General features: G+C 54.9%; 6 protein-coding genes across 6 annotated transcripts; 2 read left to right on the forward strand and 4 right to left on the reverse strand.

The window, feature by feature from the left end:
* Positions 1–5,183: 5,183 nt before the first annotated feature.
* CGCS363_v009643 (uncharacterized protein) lies at positions 5,184–6,713 on the reverse strand (the record flags this gene model as incomplete). Its single annotated transcript, XM_036641492.1, has 2 exons — positions 5,184–6,424; positions 6,620–6,713. 2 exons carry the CDS (start codon positions 6,711–6,713, stop codon positions 5,184–5,186), a joined length of 1,335 nt encoding a protein of 444 aa, XP_036493882.1.
* A 3,290-nt stretch (positions 6,714–10,003) lies between these two features.
* pta1 (mRNA cleavage and polyadenylation specificity factor complex subunit pta1) lies at positions 10,004–12,526 on the reverse strand (the record flags this gene model as incomplete). The annotated part of the gene is made up of 7 exons (XM_036641493.1): positions 10,004–10,134; positions 10,188–11,043; positions 11,090–11,441; positions 11,496–11,714; positions 11,762–11,892; positions 11,946–12,111; positions 12,186–12,526. 7 exons carry the CDS (start codon positions 12,524–12,526, stop codon positions 10,004–10,006), a joined length of 2,196 nt encoding a protein of 731 aa, XP_036493888.1.
* Positions 12,527–13,663: 1,137 nt separating this feature from the next.
* CGCS363_v009645 (Cytochrome c oxidase assembly factor 3) lies at positions 13,664–14,001 on the forward strand (the record flags this gene model as incomplete). The annotated part of the gene is made up of 3 exons (XM_036641494.1): positions 13,664–13,671; positions 13,732–13,859; positions 13,913–14,001. 3 exons carry the CDS (start codon positions 13,664–13,666, stop codon positions 13,999–14,001), a joined length of 225 nt encoding a protein of 74 aa, XP_036493887.1.
* Positions 14,002–14,465: 464 nt separating this feature from the next.
* On the reverse strand, positions 14,466–16,523 carry DEP1 (Transcriptional regulatory protein DEP1; the record flags this gene model as incomplete). Its single annotated transcript, XM_036641495.1, has 4 exons — positions 14,466–14,888; positions 14,942–15,425; positions 15,484–15,553; positions 15,605–16,523. The coding sequence occupies 4 exons, from the start codon at positions 16,521–16,523 to the stop codon at positions 14,466–14,468; spliced, it is 1,896 nt and encodes a 631-aa protein (XP_036493886.1).
* A 727-nt stretch (positions 16,524–17,250) lies between these two features.
* NOP12 (Nucleolar protein 12) lies at positions 17,251–19,046 on the forward strand (the record flags this gene model as incomplete). Its single annotated transcript, XM_036641496.1, has 4 exons — positions 17,251–17,261; positions 17,317–17,383; positions 17,448–18,488; positions 18,543–19,046. The coding sequence occupies 4 exons, from the start codon at positions 17,251–17,253 to the stop codon at positions 19,044–19,046; spliced, it is 1,623 nt and encodes a 540-aa protein (XP_036493885.1).
* Positions 19,047–19,607: 561 nt separating this feature from the next.
* TUB1 (Tubulin alpha chain) lies at positions 19,608–21,336 on the reverse strand (the record flags this gene model as incomplete). Its single annotated transcript, XM_036641497.1, has 5 exons — positions 19,608–20,086; positions 20,139–20,642; positions 20,706–21,016; positions 21,090–21,148; positions 21,325–21,336. 5 exons carry the CDS (start codon positions 21,334–21,336, stop codon positions 19,608–19,610), a joined length of 1,365 nt encoding a protein of 454 aa, XP_036493890.1.
* Between the last annotated feature and the right edge of the window lie 2,073 nt (positions 21,337–23,409).

Raw genomic sequence — 23,409 nt, forward strand, 5'->3', positions numbered from 1 at the left:
TCTTCATACCGCAGCGTCTGCTATTTCAAAACCGTTCACTTTGTTATATGGTGCTTTTTCAACAAGCTTCGCGCCACATACCAGCTGAACCTTCATGTGGGCAAAATATCACTTGATAATCCACGTCAGCAGAAGAGGAAGAAAACGCTCCGTCGAACTATCCCAAAAGATGTAACAAGAATCTGTCCTCATTGCCTTATGTCGTACCTTGGCGGATGCTCGAGGTTGCTGTCGAGCTGTTGTAGTGGCAGAAATCTGTAAGTGACAGAGCCATGTGTACCGAGAAAGTGCTTGGACTGTACTTATATGCTTTCCGGACTGCTCCTTACCTAATCAAAATAGGCTTAGACTTGCCGCCCCCCCCCCCCCCCCCCCCCCGGAGTGAGCCAAGTTGGTTGCGAGGATCCCCTCGAGTTCACAAGACCGGCTGAGTCTCCGCATCGGAGGGTTCCTTCGACTGTTCTACTTCAAGTTAGTTAGAACACTGCTCTTCAATGTCAGGTCAAGGCTGTTCCAATAAGAAGCAATCCGTGGATTGCTCTCTGATGAAAACCGCACCTCGACGTGGACAGATCCGTGGACAGCTCCGCGTATTCTCTTGGGTTATTACAATTGTGGTTACTTTAGTATCGTGAGATTCGACGGCTTTCAGGTTTAATGAGAGGCGGTGCATTTAACATCCGGTGATCTCACTGGACAAGCTCACAGACAAGTTCGTCTTTCATGCAATCAATGACTTGGTGACTGGTATCCCAAATATTAACAAACCGTCACGGTATTACCTCAGGGCAACGTTAGGACAATTTTGTCCATAAAGTCATGGCTGTGAAGCGTGCTGACAATCTGGGTGCAACGATCTGCAGGCAATTAAGTACTTTCATTGCATTACGCTGCTGCCAGGAAGTGCCCACTTCGATGTTTGGGGCCAGGAGCTGGCGTAATCAGACCTCTGCTTATGCAGTGGTTCTCGCAACCACTGCGGTCTTCCCTATCGCCTTCCAGCTCTTTGCTCCCCTAATCTGCCTCCCAGTCGAGCACCTCTTACTCCCTACCACCCGCGCTTCCTCCTGTCACTCCAACACGGGCGTCCTCCTCAGTATCCTCAAGAACGTCACCCGCACCTCCAATCATCGTCATCGCCAGCAATGAAGAAACTGTTGCCATGGATACGGGAATCGTTGTGTCGGGGGCGGCTTCTTCACCCTGAATGGCGCCACGACAGCTATTCCGGCGGTGCTGCCGTTACTGCTGGATCAACTGCACAGGATCCAGAGAACCCATACGACCCAGTGAATGAGGCAACCAAGAACTCAGAGCAACAGATACCTTCTAAGGTACACTTGAATGCGACCAGTTCAAGTGTACCTGCCTCAACTTCAGGAAGCCCGACCACCTCATCAGCCGCCCCCACTGGTACGGCCGCCAAATACATGATCTTCGTAAATAGAAATACTACGAAAGCAGATTCAGACGGTTTTGGAAATACCCTCAAAACCATCGTTGGCGATCAGCCACTCAATTCTATTGTAGATGAGAATGGCATTGCTTACTTGTGGCGCACGAAGCTCAGACCGGACCAACTCGATAAGGTGAAGGCTGATCGCGTCGTCGTCGACGTAATCTGTATCAGAAGGGTGCCGTTGAAAAGGAACCGACGCCAGATCCTGAGGACAAGGATCCGGAGGTTGACATCCTGCGGGTGAGGGGATCACGGTATATCACATCGACATCGGGCAGTTTGCCATGGACCACGATGAGTTCAAGACGGATTCCAAGGCTAGGCGAGAAACTATTGAAGTGAACCTCGACAAGGAAAATCGCGTTGAGGATGCGGATCACGGAACCTGCGCAGCTTCCAAGATCGTTGGCCAGGGAGTAGGCACTGCCAAATGCGCCGGCCTGGTTACGGTTCGAATTGACGCGGATGCTTGGGGCGTCATCGAGGGCCTACAGGCTGCCGCCAAAGATATCATAGCTAAAGATCTTCGAGGGAAAGCTGTTGTTTCTATCTCTGTCGGCGTGGAGACTGAAGACGCGACTATCATCGAAGACATTCGCAAGGTTCTCCAGGTCCTTCAAGAGTGGGACATTCCCCTTGTTTGTCCCTCAGGTAACAAGGGTGTTGCAGGTCGACGACTATCCCGCACTCTTCGCCGATAAGTTCCCAGTGATTGTCGTCGGCTCGACCAGCTGAAGGCTCGAAAACTCATGGTTCAGCCAACAAGGCAACCTCCTGACCACCTGGGCCGTCGGCACCTTCAGCAGCACCTTCGGGAATTCCCAGCGGAGGTAGCCCAACGACCGGCAGTCCGGTCACCACTACGGTAACCTCTCCTGCCGAAATAGCCACCGGACCTCCAAGCTGTGGTGTTTGCGGAGCGCAAGTCCCGGATGGTGTGAGCGGAGAGATTGGAGGGCAGGTTGGCTGCCAAGGAGGGATTCCGTACTCGCACAGTTCTTGTGAGGGGAATGCGAACTGCAAATGTGAGTCCCTTACATGGAACAACGTTTTGTGGCATCTTCGTACTGACCATGTATTACAGCCTGGGCTATCGGACAAGAAGACAGAGGAACCTACAGTATCCAGGTGTGCCTATTCTTTGACCAAAACGCCCCGAAGATGGTAAGCCAGGCGCCAGCAGACCCAGAGGGGAAGTGCCCCTTCAAGTACTATGACAAGGCGTGTCCGCAGCCAGCGTCATGAGTTGATGCTGGCGGTGTGGGGGTGTAGAGACGTACATAGAGAAAACGCCTAAGATAGAAATGAATTAAACAATGTTAAAGATGAAAAGTTTTCGCACTGCACGGCGGTCCACTCGGGTATAAATTTGTTTTTAGATGCCTAGAGGGTCTTTGCGTTCTTCAAACAATCGAATGTGTGCAAACTTGGGATCTGAATTATCCCCGAGGGTTAACATGAGTCGAGATCATACAATATAGCGTGTTGCTTACTACATGAGGTACATTATGAGATCTCGTCACTGACCATTTCGTGAAAACGCATTGAAATATTAGCAGAATACTCACAAACCCCCGAGGATAAGCGGCGAGAACGATGACTACATTTTGGTGCCCTTATTCCAAACCGAAAGGCATCGGGAGTTCGGATTCCAGGGGGTGGTGTGCGTTTTCAAATGCTAATGGAAGAACCAAACTGAAGAAGATTCGATTTCCCATACATTGTTATTCTTTGAGTCTTTTGGTAGCTTAATACTTCTCCCAACCCGAGCAGGCATGTGGCCGGAGGTTTAGTCGACTCTACCATTGCGCAGTCTTTAGTGTACAGGGGTCACGGAAACATTGGAGGGTACGCTTTCAAAAATCAGGTGATCACCCACAACTAACCGGGCGAATGACTATTTATATGACTGCCCATCTGGTCCCCCACCTATTTCTCTAAAGCAAGAAATCAGGCCTTTGTACGTGAATGTTTTGAGCAAGCCTAGCTCATACATGACGAGTCGCGTTGCATATCTTTGAACGCGATCTCATTCTCTGTTGCGACAGCTTTTGTATGCTCGCTCGGCACCTTTCAATGTCACTGTCCAGCCAGGAGTGCTTATTGTTGAATACTTCGGTAGAGACGGAGATTCAACTACCAAGGTACAGCTGAGACCACGCAGATTGACATGCCGGAACATTTCAAGCCCTTGCAATGAAGAGGCCAGCTGCATGAGCGCGCTTGGTTAATGAAGAAATTTTGTTGTCGTCAAGACACTCAAGTTTCGTGACTTCCCGTATTATTTAAACCTTCTCCAACTCAAGGGTGCCCAAGGGTTTTCACTTTGAGTCTTTTGACCGCGACATACACGAGACTCCCTTCTATCGGGCTGATGCAGAGGATGGAAGGACTGGTATATCAACAGACCGGTGCTGGGAATCTCGGAAGTTGAAGCCGAAGAACAACACAATGCGCGGTTGTGAATCCATGCGCATTATGGTTAGCGAAGGCGATAGTGCGCTGCAGTCTTATAAGACATCTGAGCAGCCATCCCAGACGACACCCACTCAAAATCACCGCAAGCCTGTCCGAGTTGCGTTGCCGTCGTCCTTGATTGTCGCCTTGGTATACTGGGAATACATGATTACCATACTGGTTACATTAGCTTTCACTCCCATAGGATACGATGGCATAACGCCTGGCACACATGTCTGTAAGCTGATCACGCACTCAGCCATTGCGTTTACTAGCCCCAACTGATATGATTGTGTCTTGTGTCAAGGGCACTTACACGAGGAGCCGCCTTTAAATAGGTAGACTGAGATGCGTGCCTGAGTCTTCACGACCTATTCCCTCGCTTACCCGCTCTCAGCCCGCCTTCCACCAGGGCTTACCTCTCTGCCTCAACTCAGCCCGTTGACACATTCAACACATATACAGCTTCATGAACTTGTTCAATATGATTTGATTCTCAAAAGACAATGGTCTCAACTATGCCACAACACGCCGTCCTCGGACGTAGGAAGTTTAAAAAGAAAAGAAACCCGCACAATCCAAAGTCTACCCACTCCCTGCCCCCCGTACGGCAGTGACACTTCCATTCAGTAAGTATCCTACCCTCGAGGGCAAGTTGGAAACAAAGTAGACACCAACAAAGGGGCGAACGCAAATCTCATGCATTCCCTGGCATCCGGCCGCCCCCGTTCCCCAAAAACGCCCCTAAACTCCTATTTCCCTAGTATCTTTCTCTTCTTGATGCTCTTTTTTTGTGGACAATCAAGTGCACACCAATGTGCGTTGTGTGTAAATTATTCGCGGTTCCGATGCCCGGTGCCTTCTGTCCGATATGGAAAGAAACAAGGAGCGGTAGCCAAGTCTCTGTATCCAGAAATGTGAGAAAAGGAATGTTTTCCTATCCGCCATCCGTCCCGGGTTTCGTTTTTTCTATTCTGTCGTGTTTGACTCGGTTTCCGTAGGAGTGTGCCGTCGATCGAGAGAAGATGAAGAAAAGACAAAGTAAAATTCTCTGATCCGAGGCCTGGTCTGGTCTATGGCCTACGGCCGGCGTGGTTCGGTATGCACATCTTTCCTCGTGTGCTGGGTGGTCCGTGTTGTATCGCGGTAAATTGTAAATGTGGGTATAGCCGGCCGAAGGTTACGGGAGGGAGCTGGTATCGCATGAGAGTAGGTCCGGCTGCGGTCATGGAAGGTCCTATGCCGTCTGGAGGCAGCGTGACCGAGATCATTGCAACAAGTCCTTGACGTTCTCTTTTACGCTCAACGCCCACTTCAACTTCGCCAACGTCGATCTCGTCTCTTCCAATAACCTCTCCTGCTCCGCTTCCCTCTCGGCCGCATTCGTCTTGATGCTCTTCAATGCCTCCTCTTGCTCCGTCTTGTAATCCGAAAACTTCTTCTCCATGTCCTCCTTCTGCCGTTGCAGCTCCTTGATGTTGCCGTCCTGCTGGTCGCACAGGTCCCTCAGCGTCGTGATCTTGTCGTCGTCCCTCCTCCTCTCCTCGACGAGCCCCGCAATCTCGGCACGCAGCTTGAGATGTGCGCGCTTCACCTCGTCGCCCTGGTCCTTCCAGTGCGAGCTGATAGCGTTATACCGCCCCTCCATCAGCGCGGCGTGCGTGTTGGCATCCTCGACCTGCTTCGTCGTGCTGGACCGCATCTTCTCCATCTCGTCGCGCCACATCTGCTCCTTGGCCTGCGCGTCCGACGTGCGCTTCTTCTCGAGCTCCACGTTCCCCTGGAGCGTCTCCACCTGGCGCTCCTTGCGGCTGAGCAGCGTCTTGGTGACGCTCGCCTCGAGCAGGCGGCTCTCGTAGTCGCTGATCAGGCGCTCCATCTTGTCCTCAACGAGCTTGGCGGCCTGCTTCGCCTCCTCGGCCCGTAACCGCTCGATCTGGATGTCGCGCTTGAGGGCCTCATTGTCGCTGACGAGCTTGTTGATGACACGGCCCGTCTTGCCCAGGCCCGCCTTGCCGATGGTCGAGTCCCAGCCGGCGCCTTGGGATTCGGCGGCGGCGGCGGTGTCGTCGTCGACGGGGGGCGAGGCGTCCCTCGGCTTGAGGGTTGCGTCGCCGTTGGACCATTCCTGTTTTAGCTTCACGCTCGGGGGCGTTCTGTCTTGGTGGTTGGAGGCCATGCTGACGGCGCTGGCGTTGCTGTTTACGGAGGATGAGAAGGCGGAGTTGCGGGAGTGGTGGGTGTCGGAGCTCGTGTCGCTCGCGGCTTCGAAGCTGGGTACTGTGCGGATGGTCTGGACCATCTTTTGGGTGCCTCGGGGAGACGGGGAGGGGCTGCTCGTCGACTGGATTCTGTTGTTCCCGTCGAAGCGAGTGCTCATGCTAACGTTGCGGGCAGCACCGGCGGTTGATGTGGCGAGGCTGCGGTTGGACTGTGGACCATTTAACAGGGTATTTGTCGTCGCTGTGGTCGCCGAGGAAGGGTTCGCTGAGGATGCTTTGCGGGTGTCTATGGTGAGAGGAGACGTTAGCCATGGATAATTCTCCCCAGAGATCTGCTTACCCCCCCTCTCTCTTTCGGGCCGTCGAAGGTAGTGGCGCAAGGACGGAAGCGACGTCGATCGAGAGAGGCTTCAGGAGTGGTGGACTGGCGGCGGACGGGGCGAGGTTTCAAGCAAACAGCGGGAAGGACGGGGACCCTTACCGAGAATGAAGCCCTGGAATTCGGGGACTTGGGGAGGATTAGAGGGGATGCGCTGCGTCTGTTGCTTCTGTGGTTTTTGGAGTTTACTGGGCATGTCTCTCGTTCATTGTCCGTCTTGTGAAGGTTGCGTAGTCCGGGTAGGCTGGTCGAGGTTAAGATAGTTCGCGGGCTGGGTGTTGGGTAGCGCGTGGGAGTAGTAAGGTACGGTTGGTAGGCGGTTCAAGTATGTAGCAGCGGATGGTGGTTGCGGCAGACGGGAGGATGGGAAAGTTTGGGGGGGAGGGGAGCGCGTTCGTCTTTTTTGGATCGGGGGTGTGTTCGCTTCAGTGGTCGAAAACGGCGGGCAGCATGTGCGTCTGATGTCGCGGCGGCCGTTCGAGGGCACGAGGGGTGGCTGACGTGGGATCCTTGGGAGGGTTGGAATGAGAGCTGCAGCTCTGCATCAAGCAGGACAAGACAAGCGATGGCGATTCCAGACGTTTCTTGGGGCGGAAGTCCGGGGCGATGCTTGGGACGAAGTTCCTCGGTGCGCAATGGCGATGCGATGCAGGGAAGAACGAGAATCTCGCTCCGCTCGGTGCCTGGCCTGATCCTGATCACGGAGTGGAAGGCTGGCTGGTAGTGGTATTTCGTAGACTGCAAGCTACCTAGGTACGACACCTAGAAATAAACAGCCGACGAACGTGGGTATGTGTGTTTTGTGTGTCTCTGCTTGCTCGGGGCCGTGTGTTTGGAGGCTACGTCAGTCAGGTCATTTTCCTCTGACAGGAGGTGGGAAAGGAGGGTCGAGCGAGAAGGGGAAAGCCCAGATAAATTAGTGTAAAAGAAGGGCCGCTCTGCTATGAGCATGGGATGGAAGAGAAAGAGCAAGACGACACGACAGGAAAAGTCCCCAGTTTCTCCTTGCAGCGCGTCCAGTGTCCAGTCCTTGGTTAGCGAGGCCGGGTTCAATGGCAATGTTTTTCTGCGGCCCCCAGATTCCAATTCTAAAGTGGATGCCTTTCCATTTCCTTTTTTTTTTTTCGGTGCACTTGCAAGCAATTCGAATGAAGCCGGTCCAGGCACAAGCAAAGCACAGGCATAATTAAGACTCACACACGCGGATGGGCGGGAGCCACCACACCGCGTCGGGGAATCAACACCGCCCAGCTACGAAAACAGTCTAGCACAACACAACCACTTTACTTCGCTACTATGTATGTACTTGTGCGAGTACTGCCGCCATCGCCAGGCCTTGCCCACCACACTCACGCCAGACTCCCGACCGGCTGGGCAGGCAAATCACAGCGGACCACGAGCCCTGCGAGGCCACCACCTCCCAGGTCCTTCCGGGCTGCCGCAGCAGGGCCAGCCAGTCGGACCCCACTAAAAAGCAGGAGACCACCCTGTTCCCCAGCAACGAAGATCGCTGCTGCTGCGTCAGTCTGTATCCGTCCAGTACTGGGTGCTGCGGCTGCTGCTGCTGCTGAGAACACAAGTCAATGCACGGCCCCTCGCATGTCCTCTTTCGTGACCCCCGTCCGTCTTTTTTGTGCCTGCCCATCTTAGCTAAGGGGGGCTCAGGCAAGGGGAACATGGTGAAGCATTGAGGCGTTGTTGTCGATGTCACTCACAGACGGATGTTGATGGTTGGATGCATTACATCGAATTTCCCTCTTGTTTGAGTTGAACAACAACCAACCGCAGCATAGGCACCCCTTTCTCCTGCGGCACCACACCCACAACAGACCAGCGCCTATCAACCCATCAACACCAGAAATATCTTGACACAACGAAAGAAGAATAGCATTGCCTCCTCGCATAAAGTCAACTGCACCCCATCTCCCGCCCCCCTCGCCTCCCGCAGAATGAGACTTGCAGCAATCAACGAGAGATGCGATTTCGAGAAAAAGCAAAGCCCAGCCCGTTTCCCCTCAATCCCATCCAGTCCCAACTCCGCCCCCGGCCCCCAGCGCAGATCAAAGACAACATCGTGCTCGATCCAACCCTCCCAAGGTTCCTCCCATCCTCGGTCCGCCTCTGGCAGCGAACCCCCTCGTAGGGCGCTGCCTGTCCTGGTCGTATCAGTGACAAAGCATCAGACCCCTTGAACATGCGTCTTGTTCACAACAAACCAACTTCAACCAAGTGCATGAACGAATTCCGTTCCACCCTTTGATCTAGCATAGCTAGGTACTCAAAATCCGACAACGAGGCTGAACAAATCCCAAACGGAAAACGAAACCCAAAAATGGCAACTCTCCCACGAGGCCAACTACACAGAAACACCAGAGTTCCTTGGACAAAAGGTTGTTATTATTATCATCAGACTCTTAACCTCGAGCCGAAAAGTATGCCCAACTACCCTACATCATCAGAGAACATTGAAAACAGCCCAGCATCGTCAGATCTTCGGCTTCATCTGCATCCTCTCTTGGCGCAACACCGCAACTGCACAACATTGATCAAAGCCTCTCTACGCCCAAGTTAACCCCTCCCCGCAAAAAAAAAAAAAAAAAAGCCTCCTGATCCGCCCGCCCCTTTCTGTCTGTAACAAAATATTCTCCGACGCAGCATTTCCTTCCCGTAAACCTACACAAAGAGACTGGATGTCACCCGTCCTTCCCCAAGCAAGGCAAAGCTCAAAAAAACGCATCGACCAACAACGCCGGCAGATCACCCACGCGCCGCACGCCGCCGCCCCAGCCATCCATCCCCCCTTCGCATTAGTGTCGGTCGGTCTTCCGGAGTCTTTGCTCGGTCTGGCCTGGCCTCTCGGCCCCCCGGACCCAACCACTGATAGCCCCACAGCGTCCGTCCAAACCGCTCCCGCCCTTCCCGTGCGTGCCAAGATGGCGCCTCACAGACAGCGGTCTTTGCCTCACTAGCTAGGAATGGGAATTCGTCTTTCGAATATCCGGCAGACAAAGATCTGGAACACGGCACTCGAAGATCTCTCCGGAAACCTGATTTCCATTTGCTAAGCTTTAACTTTTGAGACTTCACCTCCGTTTGCCTTGCGAAGGGAACTCCTAACCCTTGATGTTATATATGCACAGTAGTAATCCGTACACTCCATGGTCTTCCCGTGGAAAACCTCATAGTCAAACGCCAATTCGATGCCATGCTTAGCCATTCCCGCGTACGATTCCCCTGCCTTTCTGCGCTGGGGAGTCCTCGAACGTTCTCTCTTTAGGGTATCCTCAGTCTGAAGCTCAAACAGCCCATGAACCACCATCGTTGACCACTGCCCGCCAGTGTCCACAGCGGACCTCTCTCTCCACATTCCAGTCCGCGCGTACCTTTTTTGCCGTCTACATCCTTTGTTGTGCTCATGTGTATGTCTGTGTGAAAAATCATCCATGGTCGCGTCATTGATTGACGGCCGCATACAAGCGACCATCTTCACGTCGCGATGGCCGTGTTGTTGGTCGCCGCGGCAGCGTTGTTGTTCTCCGCGTCGCCCTTGGCCGCTTGGAGGAAGGCCGGTCTGAACTTGACGAGGTACTTCGCCGCCAATGGCTTTGCGTCCTCGACTGTAGTCGGCGTTAGCAAGCATACCAGTACACAAAGACGGGTCTCAACTTACACTCTGTCCAGATATTTTGCACAGTATCCAGAGCCATCTCCTTGGCCGGCGGCCGCATCATGACCAGGTACAGCAGACTCGTCAGCGCCAGCGGGACGACTGTCGGGTCTCGACAGATGGCCTTGACGCGCGACAAGATCGCCGGGCTAAGCTCGGGAATTTCTCCCAAGAACCTCGTAAGCACCTTGTCCTGCGCATTGAGATATTGCGAGAAGCCGTCGATGAGCTTCAACGCCCACTTTTCGTAGTGCATGGGTTGATCGCCGGCTTGCTTCTTCTGCAGCTGGTCATTGTACCACTCTTCCGTCAGCCATGTGATGGCTACGTCGATCCGCCGTCGGAAGTCTTCGAGCACGTAGGTATATAGAGATTCTCTGATACTGTTGCCGAGTGAGAACCGTGCCGCGGAGCTACTGCTCTCGTCTTTGACGTCTACCCCCTCCAGACCTGCCGCGGACCTGCTAGCCAGACGTGTGATAATGGCAATCCACGATTCACGATCATTGCTACTAGCCGCCAATCGATTGATGCCAGACTTGGACTTCTTGGCCGGATCTTCGAGCGTCTTCACGAACTGGAACAGGGACATCACAGAACCTTGACCCGCGCTGAGCGCCATTTCGGGCGTCAGCGTCGGTGGCGGTGGCAACCTGAAGGACCTGAGCCCAAAGTCACCGTCATCCAGCTTGGCCACACTATCGCCATCAAGCTTGTTCAGGATCTGCTCGTTGTCCTCGGCCGCAGAAAAGTCCGGCTCGTAGTCGTCATCGTCCTCGTCTACACCAAGCGGTGCAGTTTCTGGGTTAATTGGGGGTGGTGGCTGGGCAGCCAACGCATTGAGTCGTCCACGAATGCCCTACGGAGTGTTAGATGGGCGCCTCGGTTCGTGGCAGCGAACTTACCTCGAGCGCCTTCATAAGCAGATGTTGATCTGTGCGGATGAGGGTGGTGATGCTGATCTTGGCGGCCATAGCGGGAGGCAGCGTTGCTACGTCAAACGCCTTGAGGCCTTCGCTGCCCGTGAGTGTGAACACATCGCCGAGGCTGTGAGGGCCTGGCGGCAGCGGTGTGATCTGGATCTGTGGTGTTGTCGATACTTGTGGTACCAGTCGCTGACGCTTGGGGTCCATGCCGTCGTGGTGCTGAGCCTCATAAGCCCGTTTGCGGCCGGCCTCGTCGAATATCTCGTTTCGCATACGCATCATCCTCTCGACGTGCTGCTGGATTCGTGGCGCCATGGGGTTGTGCGGGTCGCTGGGTGCATGTTAGTCGGTGGCAAACACCAGCCAGAGACAGTGGAAACAGTACCGTTTGGACAAATGGATCAAGAGCATACGGGTGGTCTTTTCCATGGACTTGACCATTACGCGGGTTTTGGGAGTCATGGGCGAGTTTGCGAGCTTCAGTGGGTTGAAGTTGAGCACGGCATTCAAGATCCTGTTGGCCGTGCCGGGCCGTGTGCGGATCAAGATGGACAAGCAGTTGAGAGTGGCATCAACAATGAGGACATCACTATCACCAGGGCGGCTGCGATTAGCTGTGATCCAGGCCTACTCCCACATACTGATCCTTACCTGCTGTTCTCTTGCAAGACGCTCAGCATTCTGTCCAGCAAACCAGCTCCTTCAGCGTCGAGCGTCCTAGCATCCAACGTCTGATGATTGGGCGGGATCTTGTCCAGCGATATGTCAAGAGAGTCACCACGCTAGGGAAGTTTGTCAGTGTCGTCAAGATAGCGATGCATCGGGCCGAGCCTACTCTGGGTTCCGCTGGGTTGGCCGTCGACTGCGCCAGTACGACTCGCTGTGCAAACTTGATGCAGCAGATGCGCACCGTAGGCTCAGCGTCGTCCCATATCCTGAGAATCCTCTTCTTGATCGCTACCATCCGCTCCCATGTGGTGGTGTCATACGAGTTGTTGATGCTACCGATAGAAAGTCAGCGTCCAGTCCTGCCCCTTCACCAGCAATCACCGTTCAATCCTAGGGTCGTACGCACATCCATCTCAACGCATACGGGTAAACGCTAGCGGCAGTCTGTATAGCGCTCCGCAAGACGTGGGCGTCCTCATTGGGGTTCTCGACCATGGTTTGCAGCGTGTCCAGCACGAAGAGCTGCATCGTCTCCTTCTCGCTTCCGGGGAGGGCTGGTGTCGCAAAGGCCTCGGCCAGGAAGTCGGCGCCCCATCTTCGTAGTTCGACGCGCGCGGAGGGTCCGACGATCGGAAGGATGCTCTGAACGACGTTGGGATAGTATTTGACGTCGCCGAGGACGAGTTTGCGGGCGTCGTTCAGTTGGCGGATTTGGTCGCTCACGGACTGCTCAGAGGCGGACGCCATCGTTGCGATGACCGATCGGAGATGGAGGGACTACAAGTCGAGCCGATCTCGCGAAGTACTCTAAAGATTCAAAATGCGAGATAATGTGATTTGTTGTGGCGGAGGTTGACCACGACGAGGGGGTTTGAGATCACAAGGGTCGTGGCAGGAGCTTGTCGCGACTTGTCGAAATATGGAGAGCTCAAGCTTTTTCCAGGTCACCATGCCTCCAACGCGCCGGAAAATAAACAAGATCGCAATCGGTTGTTGTCTTCAAAAGGGTCGCCAGCAGAATCCGATGGAAAATTTGTTGGGTGGTTAGGCGACTTGAAGGCGACTGGTGCCCGATGCGATTGCCTTGTCCTTCTTTTTTCCCCCAAGCTCCAAAAGTGTGAAGTGTTTCTGCGGTGCAAGTGCAGCAGCGGCCTGGCGACGTCGAAAGGCTGCGTGACAAGCGACCAGCGACGCGGGTTATGACGGGGCGTGTCGACCTGGGTAGCTGTTTTGGGCTTAGCGTCCTTTGTGCCCTTTCTGCAGACAGCGCTCCGTGCTTGTGGTCGTGGTGCTGGTAGTTGGTGGTGCCTATGGGTGGAGGGAAGACAGCCTGTGCACCCGTCTGGCCCCCCTGGAGCTCTGGGCCTCTTTAAATCGAGATGTTGGACGTCCGGCAGATGAGAAGGAGCTGGCTCCGTGATGACGATGTAAAACCGGAAAGCTCCTTGATTTCGAAACACAATTGGCTTGGGATTTTAAGCTTGCACTTCGCAGCTGTTCTCACCTTAAGGTAGAAGAAGCACTAAAGGAAGCAAGGTATGTCTCTCATGCAAAAGGCAGCGAGCGCTCTCTGCCTCCTGGCCCGGCCCCAAAAAAAGACAACCGCTGCCCGCAGGGACCCCTGCCTCCAGGCTTATCGGATCAGTCTACGTCACTATCAGTTCAGCCGATCTTCAGCCGCTTTATCGATACCAATCAGCGGCGAGGGAATGTTCGGCCTGTGAATTTCCTCTAGATTATTCGGTCTATGCGACAGGCGAGATCGAACTTCATCACGGCGCAACCTACGATCGCCCAAGGGCAGCGACACACCCCGTCACCTCCACACGCGCGATATTTCTCATAGCGATCGAATAGAGCCGAAGGCCCTTATATCCAGTCGCAATGGCAATGTATGGCAACGAGTCCCCCGCAGTCACCGGCTGAGTGTGGTCTGACGAGCAAAAAAACAGCCCCAAGAAGTCCTCCTACTACGATCGCAACCTGCGACAAGGGCCTGCCCTGATCCGAGCACGCAAGCCTTACCTCGTCAAGAATCTCGCTGTTGGTGCCGGTCTGTGGTGCTTCGCCGGCGCAGTGTGTATGTGGCGACTGTTGATATTCAAGAAGTGTTTAGCTAATTAGGCATCTAAGACTGGTACACTCTCAAGGCGGTCGGACAGGACGAGTTCGAGGACGTCAAGGTCCCCGATGTTCCAAGGCAGCCGGCAAAGAACAATTGAGGGTACGATGCAGCGGATGAACGATGAAATGAGGCAACAGTGTCAATATGTGGCCACGTCGTAAGACGACGAATACGTGGGTTTGCAAGTGAGAGCGCATTTGCATTGTATAATATATGCCGGCGAGAAGAAGTCGCCTCCTAACATGAATGCACCTCTGTAAAAAATCAAAAACAACCAATCACCTTCTGTACATGTCTCGTTAAAGGTACAGGGAACAACTGCCCACCCCAATGCAGACGGGGCGCCCCAAACCGATCCAAACCACCCGTCTTTTTCTTTTTAAAACTGAGGGACTTCGCACGTCTATGCGAACCCAACGATGAAAAGCCAACGCCTCTGTGCGCGGCATAAACGTAACCGAGATGAAGAAAATAAAAGAGGGCGATGCGCCCAAGCCGTCGTGGGGTATCATAACAGTACAGTAAGCCTCGAAAACGCCGTCAGCAACCGGGTCATGCCTCTCAACTTGCCACCGCTGTCGCTGGTTCCTGTTTGGGCGCCGAGTCCTTGGCCGCTTTCGATGCCCGACTTCCTGCGCGCTTCATCTGAGCGCTCTGCGTGAGAACGTTTGCTGTCCTTACCATCTCTGGGGATGCAGAAGGAAACAGACTCGTGTGTGGTGACGTCTGCGGGACCGCGTGGCCGTTCGATAACGGCGGCGGTTGCGATGGGCCTGCTGGAGTCTTGCTCTGCGACGGGCTGTTGACCCGCACCCCCTGCGCCGAAGGACCTGTGCTGATCTTGTGGGAAATGTGGTTCGGGTTTGCCCAAGGCGTGTCCTTAATGAATTGCTCGCCGGCAGGGCCAAGAGCACCCCCGAACGCAACTGCTTGATAGTCCTCAAGAGGCTGCATCATTGACCTTTGACGAGGCTTTGAACTGCGCTGGGAGGCCATTAGCGGATGTCCGGTAGAGCCAGGGGACGATGTTATCTTACCTTCATGGCCTCCAGATCGTCTTCGACCTCCATCGCGTTGGCGCCGCGGATGGCGGGCATCGCAGGGAAACCTTCGTGCTTGGCAAGCCCTGCAAGGAAGGAAACTTCCGAGTTGTACGCCACAGCATTCCTGGTGCGCTGGGTCGGGTTGGTAGGGAACAGAAGCCCGTAGTCTGGCACGCTATGCGCGCTACGTCTAGCATTCTGTGTCTCGTACCACTCCTTGTTGAGATCCTCCAGCATCTTTGAGCGCTGTTCCCTTACACCTTGGTAGAACTGGTCCCAGATCTGGGCGCGGCGTGCCACAGCTAGTCGTTCGAGCGCCTCGACGGACAACTCGTACTCTTTGTTCATGTGCAGCAACTTCTTCTCGAGCCTCTCGTCCAAGCATTGCTTCATGTTGAGGTACTCGGGATGGGATGGAGGTTCGGCTTGCAGGGAGTGCTCCTCTTGCTCGAGGCGCTCTAGGCGATCCTTGTACAGTCTGCCGCAAATCAATCAGCGCGTCTCGGGCGGGGTGATTCGACGCGTAGAATACTCACCGCTCGCGGAAAAACACAAACTTCTCCTCCAAATCTGTCCATTCCTCGACAGCGGCACGCTTCTTCTCGACTAGAAATCATGTCAGTCTAAGCTTCGTGCACTAAGTCAAAGGCTCCTTACGCTCTTCGTCGTATGTCGCTTCCGCCTCGTCGTCACCCTCGTGTTCAGCGTGATCGTCATCGTGAGTCCCCGCATCCTCGTCACCCCGGCTATCATCGCGGGCGTCGTCATGGCCTTCATGGTCATGGACCTCGGCAGCATTGCCCTTGCGCTTGCTGCCGTTGCGGGTGATCTTTTTCGTTATTTGAGCGTCCTTCACCGGGCTCTGGCCGTCGCGCGACAGACCACGCTTGGTTGGTGGAAGCTCGGGGGCGTTGTCGTCGGTCGCAGAGTGGTCGCCGCTGTGGGAATTTGTGGATGGGACCTCGTCCTCGTGCATCTCCACGTCATTCTTGTGTGGTTCCTGGTCCTGGGGCACGACTGACCCGGTGCGCTTCCTGGAAGGCTGCCCCGGCTCGCTTGACTCCGCAATCGGCGACCGTTTTCTCTTCTTGTTATCGGCGCTCTCAGAGTTGTCTTCGGCGGAGGGGAGCTCTGTGGACTTCTTGGGCTTGCTAGGGGACGCCTCGTCACCGTGGCTGGAGGCCATCGACACGTCGTCGTGGTCGGAAAGACTGTCGTCGTCGCCATCGTCGGCGCCGTCGACGGAAAATGTCTTTTGCAGCTTGCTAGGCGTGCGTTCAAAGATCTGGCCGTCGTTGAACTGATTGACGACCACGTCCTTGTGCCGCTGGGCCTGCGGGGTGTCGTAGAGGCGCTCAGTCTCCGCCTCGGTATCGTTCGCCTCGGACAGGTTGCTGTCGGAGTCGAGCGCATCGTCGTGGTGTGACTGAAGCGGATCGAGCTGCATGCCATCGAGGGAGTCTCCGCCGTCCTTGTCCTCGACGTCGCTCAGAGGGCTGGAGATGTTGCTGTCGTCGTGATCGAGCGTCGCCTGGCCCGGTGAGAGGGCAGGCGGCGCTGACGCCGTGGCTGCCATTGAAACGAGGACTTGATACCGTGCTTTGCGATATCAAATCGGGTGGTTCGGGTGCAGGATGGGTCGCGGCCGGGTGCAATTCGACCAGACGTTTTCGTGGGAACGACGGCGACGGGGCGCGGAGGGACAAGCAGAACCAGCAGAGGCAGGTTGGGGTGGTGGGCTGGCCGTTGTGGGGAGAAAAGCGAGTGTCTGCCAAAATCTAGAGGTAAATAAAAGCTGGCAGAGGATAGCATGAAAGCTTGGGATTGCGTAGAGCCCGGAATCAGAGGTGGGCGAGCGCGGAGTGGTGGTGTTGTGGTGGGTTTTCGGAGATGGGAAGAGAAGCGTTAGTGACCTGCCGCTCCATGAGAGATGCGCTCACCTGCTGCTCCCTCTCTCTCTGTGCCTTTGCCCGTCTTGCCCAGTGCGGAACCAGCATCGGTCGGCAGAACGAGTCCTCGCCCTGACAGCGAAAGCGGTGAGAGCTGGCACAACAGTGGGCACGGGGCACTTGTTCTCGGCAAATAGCGCCCGGCAGACCTTTTGCGCCAATGGCTGGTTGTTCCGTTTCTTATCAGCCTCCGAACCGCCGAAAATTCCTTATCGGCTTGGGGGGCGCAGGCCGGCGACAGAGGAGCTTGATTATTTTTTCTGGCGGGAGACTTTGGCGGCCGGTGCATCTACAGCAGGCCCGCTGCAGAAAAAACATCGTGACGTTACGCAAGCAAAGAAACTCGTCGCAACAATGGCCAAGAGGTATGGTTGGGACTATTTGAAGTGTTACAACACAGAATACTTACATGTTTACCAGTAACTCTAAAATTACGGCCTCAACAAAGGCTATTGACCCCACCCTCGATGCACTCTTCGCATCCAGTGTAAGTCTTTGATATAACACTGGTATTTGGTCAATTGAAGTCGCATAATTCTAACAAACTTCAGGCTGGTCCGGTCAAGGCTCCCTCTACGACGAGATACTCCCAAGCGCCGCCCCCAAAGTCAAAGCCCGAAACGGCAGACTCTGACGAAGAACTGCCCGATGCCGATGAGGAAGACGACGAAGAGCTTTCGGAGCTAGAGCAAGACTCCGAGGAAGGAAGCGATGACGACGAAGAGGCCGAGTCTGAGTCAGAGGAGGAAGAGGCCACAGAAACGGCCGCGAAACCTAAGAAGGAGCGCAAGCGCAAGAGGGACGAGGACGATATCGAGGGCAAGTACCTAAGCAAGCTCGTGCAAGCCGAGGAAAAGGAGACACCCGCAGAGAAGCGCAGCAAAAAGGAGGACAAGAACGAGGAGGCAGCTTCAGAAGAGGAGGAGGAGGAGTCCGACTCTGAAGTCCCCGTCCATGAGTCCCTCGCAGCCGAGGGCAAGAACAAGGACAAGAACGACGAGATCGACAAGGCGAACCGCACCGTCTTCCTCTCCAACGTCGCCTCCGAGGCCGTCTCCAACAAGGCCGCCAAGCGCACCCTCGAGGCCCACCTCACCAGCGTCCTCGACAAGGACGCCACCCCAGCGCAAAAGATCGAGTCCATCCGCTTCCGATCCGTTGCCTTCTCCGGCGGCGCCCTGCCCAAGCGCGCGGCCTACATCACCAAGGCCGTCATGCAGGAGACTACAAAGTCCGCGAACGCGTACGTTGTCTTCTCGACCCCCGCGGCCGCGCGCAAGGTTGTCGCAGAGCTTAACGGCACCGTTGTCCTGGAGCGCCACCTGCGTGTCGACAGCGTTGCCCACCCTTCTCCGACAGACCATCGCCGCTGTGTGTTTGTTGGTAACCTGGGCTTCGTCGACGACGAGACGATTACTACGGTGGACGAGGCCGGTGAGACGGTGCAGAAGAAGCGCACCAAGGTTCCCGCAGACATTGAAGAGGGTCTGTGGAGGACGTTTGGCAAGCAAGCTGGCAAGGTCGAGAACGTGCGCGTCATTCGTGATCCCAAGACGAGAGTGGGCAAGGGTTTCGCCTACGTTCAGTTCTACGTAAATACCAACAGAGCTCCCCAGGTCGCAGTCGCAAGATGCTAACATTCACAGGACGCCAACCACGTCGAAGCAGCCCTCCTCCTGGACGGCAAGAAATACCCTCCCATGCTCCCCAGAATCATGCGCGTAACGCGTGCCAAGGCCCCTCACAAGACCGCACTCGCAATGGAGCGCTCATCCAAGGCGAGGGGTCAGGCCGCTCGCGGCGCACCGGGTAGCACAAGCTACAAGGCGAAGATCACTCCCGAGCAAAAATCCATGGCCGGCCGTGCAAGCCGTCTTCTGGGTCGCTCCGGTGCCATGCGTGAGCAGCGCAAGGGCGGTGACAGGAAGCCCCCTCGGGCCAGCGGCTCTGGTGTTGTTCCCAAGGATGACATCAAGGCGCCGGAGGCCTTCATCTTTGAGGGACGTCGCGCCAGCGCCAAGGACGGCAGGCCCAAGGATCTCAAGTTCGGCAACAAGCGGGCCAAGGTCAAGGGTCGTGTCCAGAAGTCGAAGCCTACAGGTCGCGGCGCGAAGAGAGCGGAGGCGTGGAAGAACAAAGAGAAGAAGTAAAGAGGTTGTTTAATGATCCGGGCAGAGAAGCATGTATTATTGTCAGGGAATACCACTGGTGAACATAAAACGGCATAGGTAAAAGGCGTCCAAAAATGAGATAGATCACTTATTGCAGCCACATGATAATTCTTACCTCACTTTATTCCTGACATTGTGACATCACTGGACTGAGGTCGTCTGGCACGCTGATGTGAAAATGTAATGTGCAATTTCAGTTACAATTGACTACGGGAAAAGGGCCCGACCTTTCAAGTATCGGGGAACCAAAAGACCACGTGTATGTACTCGTGTGAAGAAAAGGGACTTGGTCTCATCTATTATCAACTCGAGCTTGACTCCGAAATATCCATTCATGGGTTATGGGGTAATCCAGTGTCTTGCGCGTCCATGTCCGTTCAGTGGGAACGAGAACAGAGAAATCTACTGAACCGACACTCCAACGGCCGCCAAAACAAACTTTTTCGTGAATTCGTTTCGCCCAAGGCCACCAGATACGTCGTAGTTCGTCGCAGTAACCGATTTACCGCGAAGCGAAGAAACGGTGCTTCCGATGTCGGCTTAGTACTCAATGTCTCCCTCGTCGGCCTCGTAGGAGTCGGCAGCGACCTCCTCGTAGTCCTTCTCGAGAGCAGCAAGATCCTCACGGGCCTCGCTGAACTCACCCTCCTCCATACCCTCACCAACGTACCAGTGGACGAAGGCGCGCTTGCTGTACATGAGATCGAACTTGTGGTCCAATCTCGACCAGGCCTCGGCGATGGCGGTGGTGTTGGAAAGCATGGAGACGGAACGGTCGACAGAGGCAAGACCACCGTCGCCGGCGGCGGCGGGAACGGCCATGGGCTTCTGGTAGTTGATGCCGAGCTTGAAACCAGTAGGGCACCACTCGACGAGGTTGAAGGAGGCCTTGGCCTTGAGGGCGGCGATGGCAGCGTTGCAGTCGCGGGGAACAACGTCTCCACGGTACAGGAGAGCGACAGCCATGTACTTGCCGTTGCGGGGGTCGCAGACGACCATCTGGTTGTTGGGCTCGAAGCCTGCAATCTGTCAGTTTCCATGTCCTCATAGCGCGTAAGAGTTGGGACGTACACTGGAAGGTAAGCTCCTGAACCTTGAAGCTCTCGTGAGAGCTCTTGGAAGCCGAGATGACGGGAGCGTAGCTGATGAGGGGGTAGTGGATACGAGGGTAGGGGACCAGGTTGGTCTGGAACTCGTTCAGATCGACGTTGAGAGCACCGTCGAAGCGGAGAGACGAGGTGATGGAGGAGACGACCTGAGCAATCAGGCGGTTCAGGTGGTCGTACGAGGGACGGGGGATGTCGAGGTTGCGGCGGCAGATGTCGTAGACAGCCTCGTTGTCAACCAGGAAGGTACAGTCCGAGTTCTCGATGGTGCTGTGGGTAGACAGAACAGCGTTGTAAGGCTCGACGACGGCAGTCGAGACACGAGGAGCGGGGTAGACGGCGAACTCGAGCTTCGACTTCTTGCCGTACTCGGTGGAAAGGCGCTCAAGGAGCAGAGCACCGAAACCGGAACCGGTACCACCACCGAAGGAGTGGAAGATCAGGAAACCCTGGAGAGAGTGGCAGTTGTCTGTTGATGTCGGTCAGTTTGGGCGCGGGCTGACGGGTGTGCATTGGACGGGCAGGAACGAACCGGCGACGCGGCGGACACGGTCGATGACATTGTCAACCATCTCCTTGCCAATGGTGTAGTGGCCACGGGCGTAGTTGTTGGCGGCATCCTCCTTGCCGCTGATCAACAGCTCGGGGTGGAACAGCTGGCGGTAGCCACCAGTTCGGATCTCGTCAATGGGGGAAGGGTCGAGGTCGACGAAGAGGGATCGAGGGACGTATTTGCCATTGCTAGTCTCGGTAAAGAACGTCTCGTAGGATCCTCCGTCGACGACGTCCTTGGCGTTGGGGTCAGGACGACCATCGGGACCGAGGCCGTGCTCGAGGAGGTAGCTGCGCGCTGGCGGTCAGTCCATCGGATTTTCCATCGGATAAGGAAGGCATGGGACGAAGAAAGTCGACGTACAGCTCCCAAGCAGAGTTACCCAGCTGGGTACCGGCCTGGCCGAGGTGAAGGTGAAGAATCTGGAGAAGATTGATGTCAGTTTCGAAGCTATCAGGGCCGAGGCAAGGCGAGGTAGACTGGGTAGCTGAGCCGGATTTCAGGGGTCGTTGCTGCTGCGAAAAGGGACAGCGAAGCCACGATGCAGCAGCTTAAATCGCCTGTTGGGGATTTTTGAAGAGAAGACGCGTTGACTTACCTCGCCCTTCATGATGAATCGTAGCTGGACGGTTCTGGAGGGATACTGCGACGCAAATTGGGATGGGGAAGGGGAATATTTTCACGCGCGCAGCGCAGAGATGAGGTTCGGAAGAGCTAGGGGGAGGGAAGGCGTGGTGATGGTTTTCAGAGGTTTGGAGGGTCTCTTGTTGTGGGCAAGGCGGGGCAGAATCAACAAGGCCGGCCAGTGGCACGATAGGCCTGTGGGAGAAGGGTGCTCCCCCCTCCTTCACCGGGTTTAGCGCCAATTGATCACTGCTAGCTTGGTCTGTTGGGTCTCCAGTACTTGCCAGACTGCGGGGTCCTGGTGAGCCAATCAAGTAGCTGCGACCCTCTCACCGCTACATGGTCCAAGCGTTTTTGCTCGGTGGCTATTGGGTGGCATTCAGGGGTGCATGAAGATACCTGGGCACTGCCACCTGCCATCACAACACACTGAGTTGGCTCTTTCAGCCTGTTGGCAGTCACAGTAGCCTGGCAGGTGCAATGCCGTGCTCCAATATCAACTAAGGAAGCTACTTCCCCAGCCTTCTTGCCTAGACTTGGCCACTAAGCTTCACCGGGTTAACATTCACCGCTCGCTTTCACATTGACTTCACACTGGCTGTCACCTCTGAATTGGCCAATGGTCTGTGCGCAATGTCCAAATTGTACAAGGGTCTTTCAATGACAGACAAGATCAGCAACAAAACCACAACTCAAGAGATTGTTCTTTCCTCTTTGAGTTTCAATGACTCTTTGCCTTCTTACCTCCTACACCATGGTTCTAATGGCATATCAGATGATAGGATACACCTCAAAACACTGACAGCAGCCAGGTTGAGCTTAACTCAACTCATACTAAGGTAGTATCGCCCCAAGGGAAATTCCTCGCGCCGTCGGCGGGATCCGAGCGATCTTTGGAGGGGCCGTGCCGGATCCGGCCCCACCCGCCGGCTTAGTCGAAGGGAATGCCAGCAACCCGACGACGTCAACACAATTCTTGGTCCTTTACTGGTTTCAGAGAATTCTGTAAATAATTTGCTACAGGCATTGACAGGACAGTATGGTTTCATCTAGGCAAATATCTTATTCTAGAGGGTCACGAACCCACAATTCGAGAAAATGTTCAAGAGGTGCAACCAATCTGTCCCACGTTTCCCGCAAGCATTCAGAGCTGCTGAGATGCTTTCTTTCGTCCAACAGAAATCCCAGGCACCACTCGATTCCATTGGAAAGCCTATCACCTACTTGACCACCAGCCATCTTTGCCCATTCCATGGCCGTGCAAAACTCTGTCAGTTTATTAGGCCTACCGTCCACTCCCAAGTGAGCAGAACGGAAGGATTGCGTCGCTGTTTTTATGTCTTCGCCGAAAATCAGCTCAAGAATAATGATCCCCAACATGAAGAAGGTTTCCGAGCGAGCGGGATGCCTTGCCTTCCCTTGCAGAGATTTCAGAAGAGAAGCGTGAATGATATAGGGATGCAAGCCCAACTGCTCGTCCTCCCCGACGAGGAACAATCCCGATGTTGCCCAAGACGGCGTGAGCCAGCAAGTGTCGCCAATGACTGTGATCAACAACACTGTCGACAGTCCGATGTACAGGCGCTTGAAGAGAGATTGCTGGCCCCTGCTGAAAGACTTGATGGTCAATAGTTCCTCGTGTTCATACGATTGGCTTAACAGCTCGCTATGTAGATAGAGCCTTTTCTGATATTCACCCTTCAAAACCCCAACGCACGCCGACTTGGAATTGCAAGAGATGGACTTGCAGATGTTTTGAATAGGTTCTTCGTCGCCTTCCGTGTATTCTCTGGGGGGCTGGCTTGGTTCAGTGATAAAACGAACCCCCTTGACGGATGTTGTCGATACTTGGCCTCTGATCAAAAAGTCAGTCGACCACAGTCCCGCATATTTATCCACTTTCGAAATGACGTACGGTGATGGGTGTGTATTATGCGTTCTGCTCACACTCGTTATAGTCGTGCCGATCATAGTTGAGTTTGTCAGCAATTTTTCGTTGGCCTTTTTCAATTCCGTTGCTGATTTTTGCAGTCCGTTACTCTTGGCGTGCTCGGGTCCC

This window comes from Colletotrichum siamense (assembly GCF_013390195.1).
Source record: "Colletotrichum siamense strain Cg363 chromosome Unknown KSG_Cg363_contig06, whole genome shotgun sequence".
Lineage (NCBI taxonomy): Eukaryota > Fungi > Ascomycota > Sordariomycetes > Glomerellales > Glomerellaceae > Colletotrichum > Colletotrichum siamense.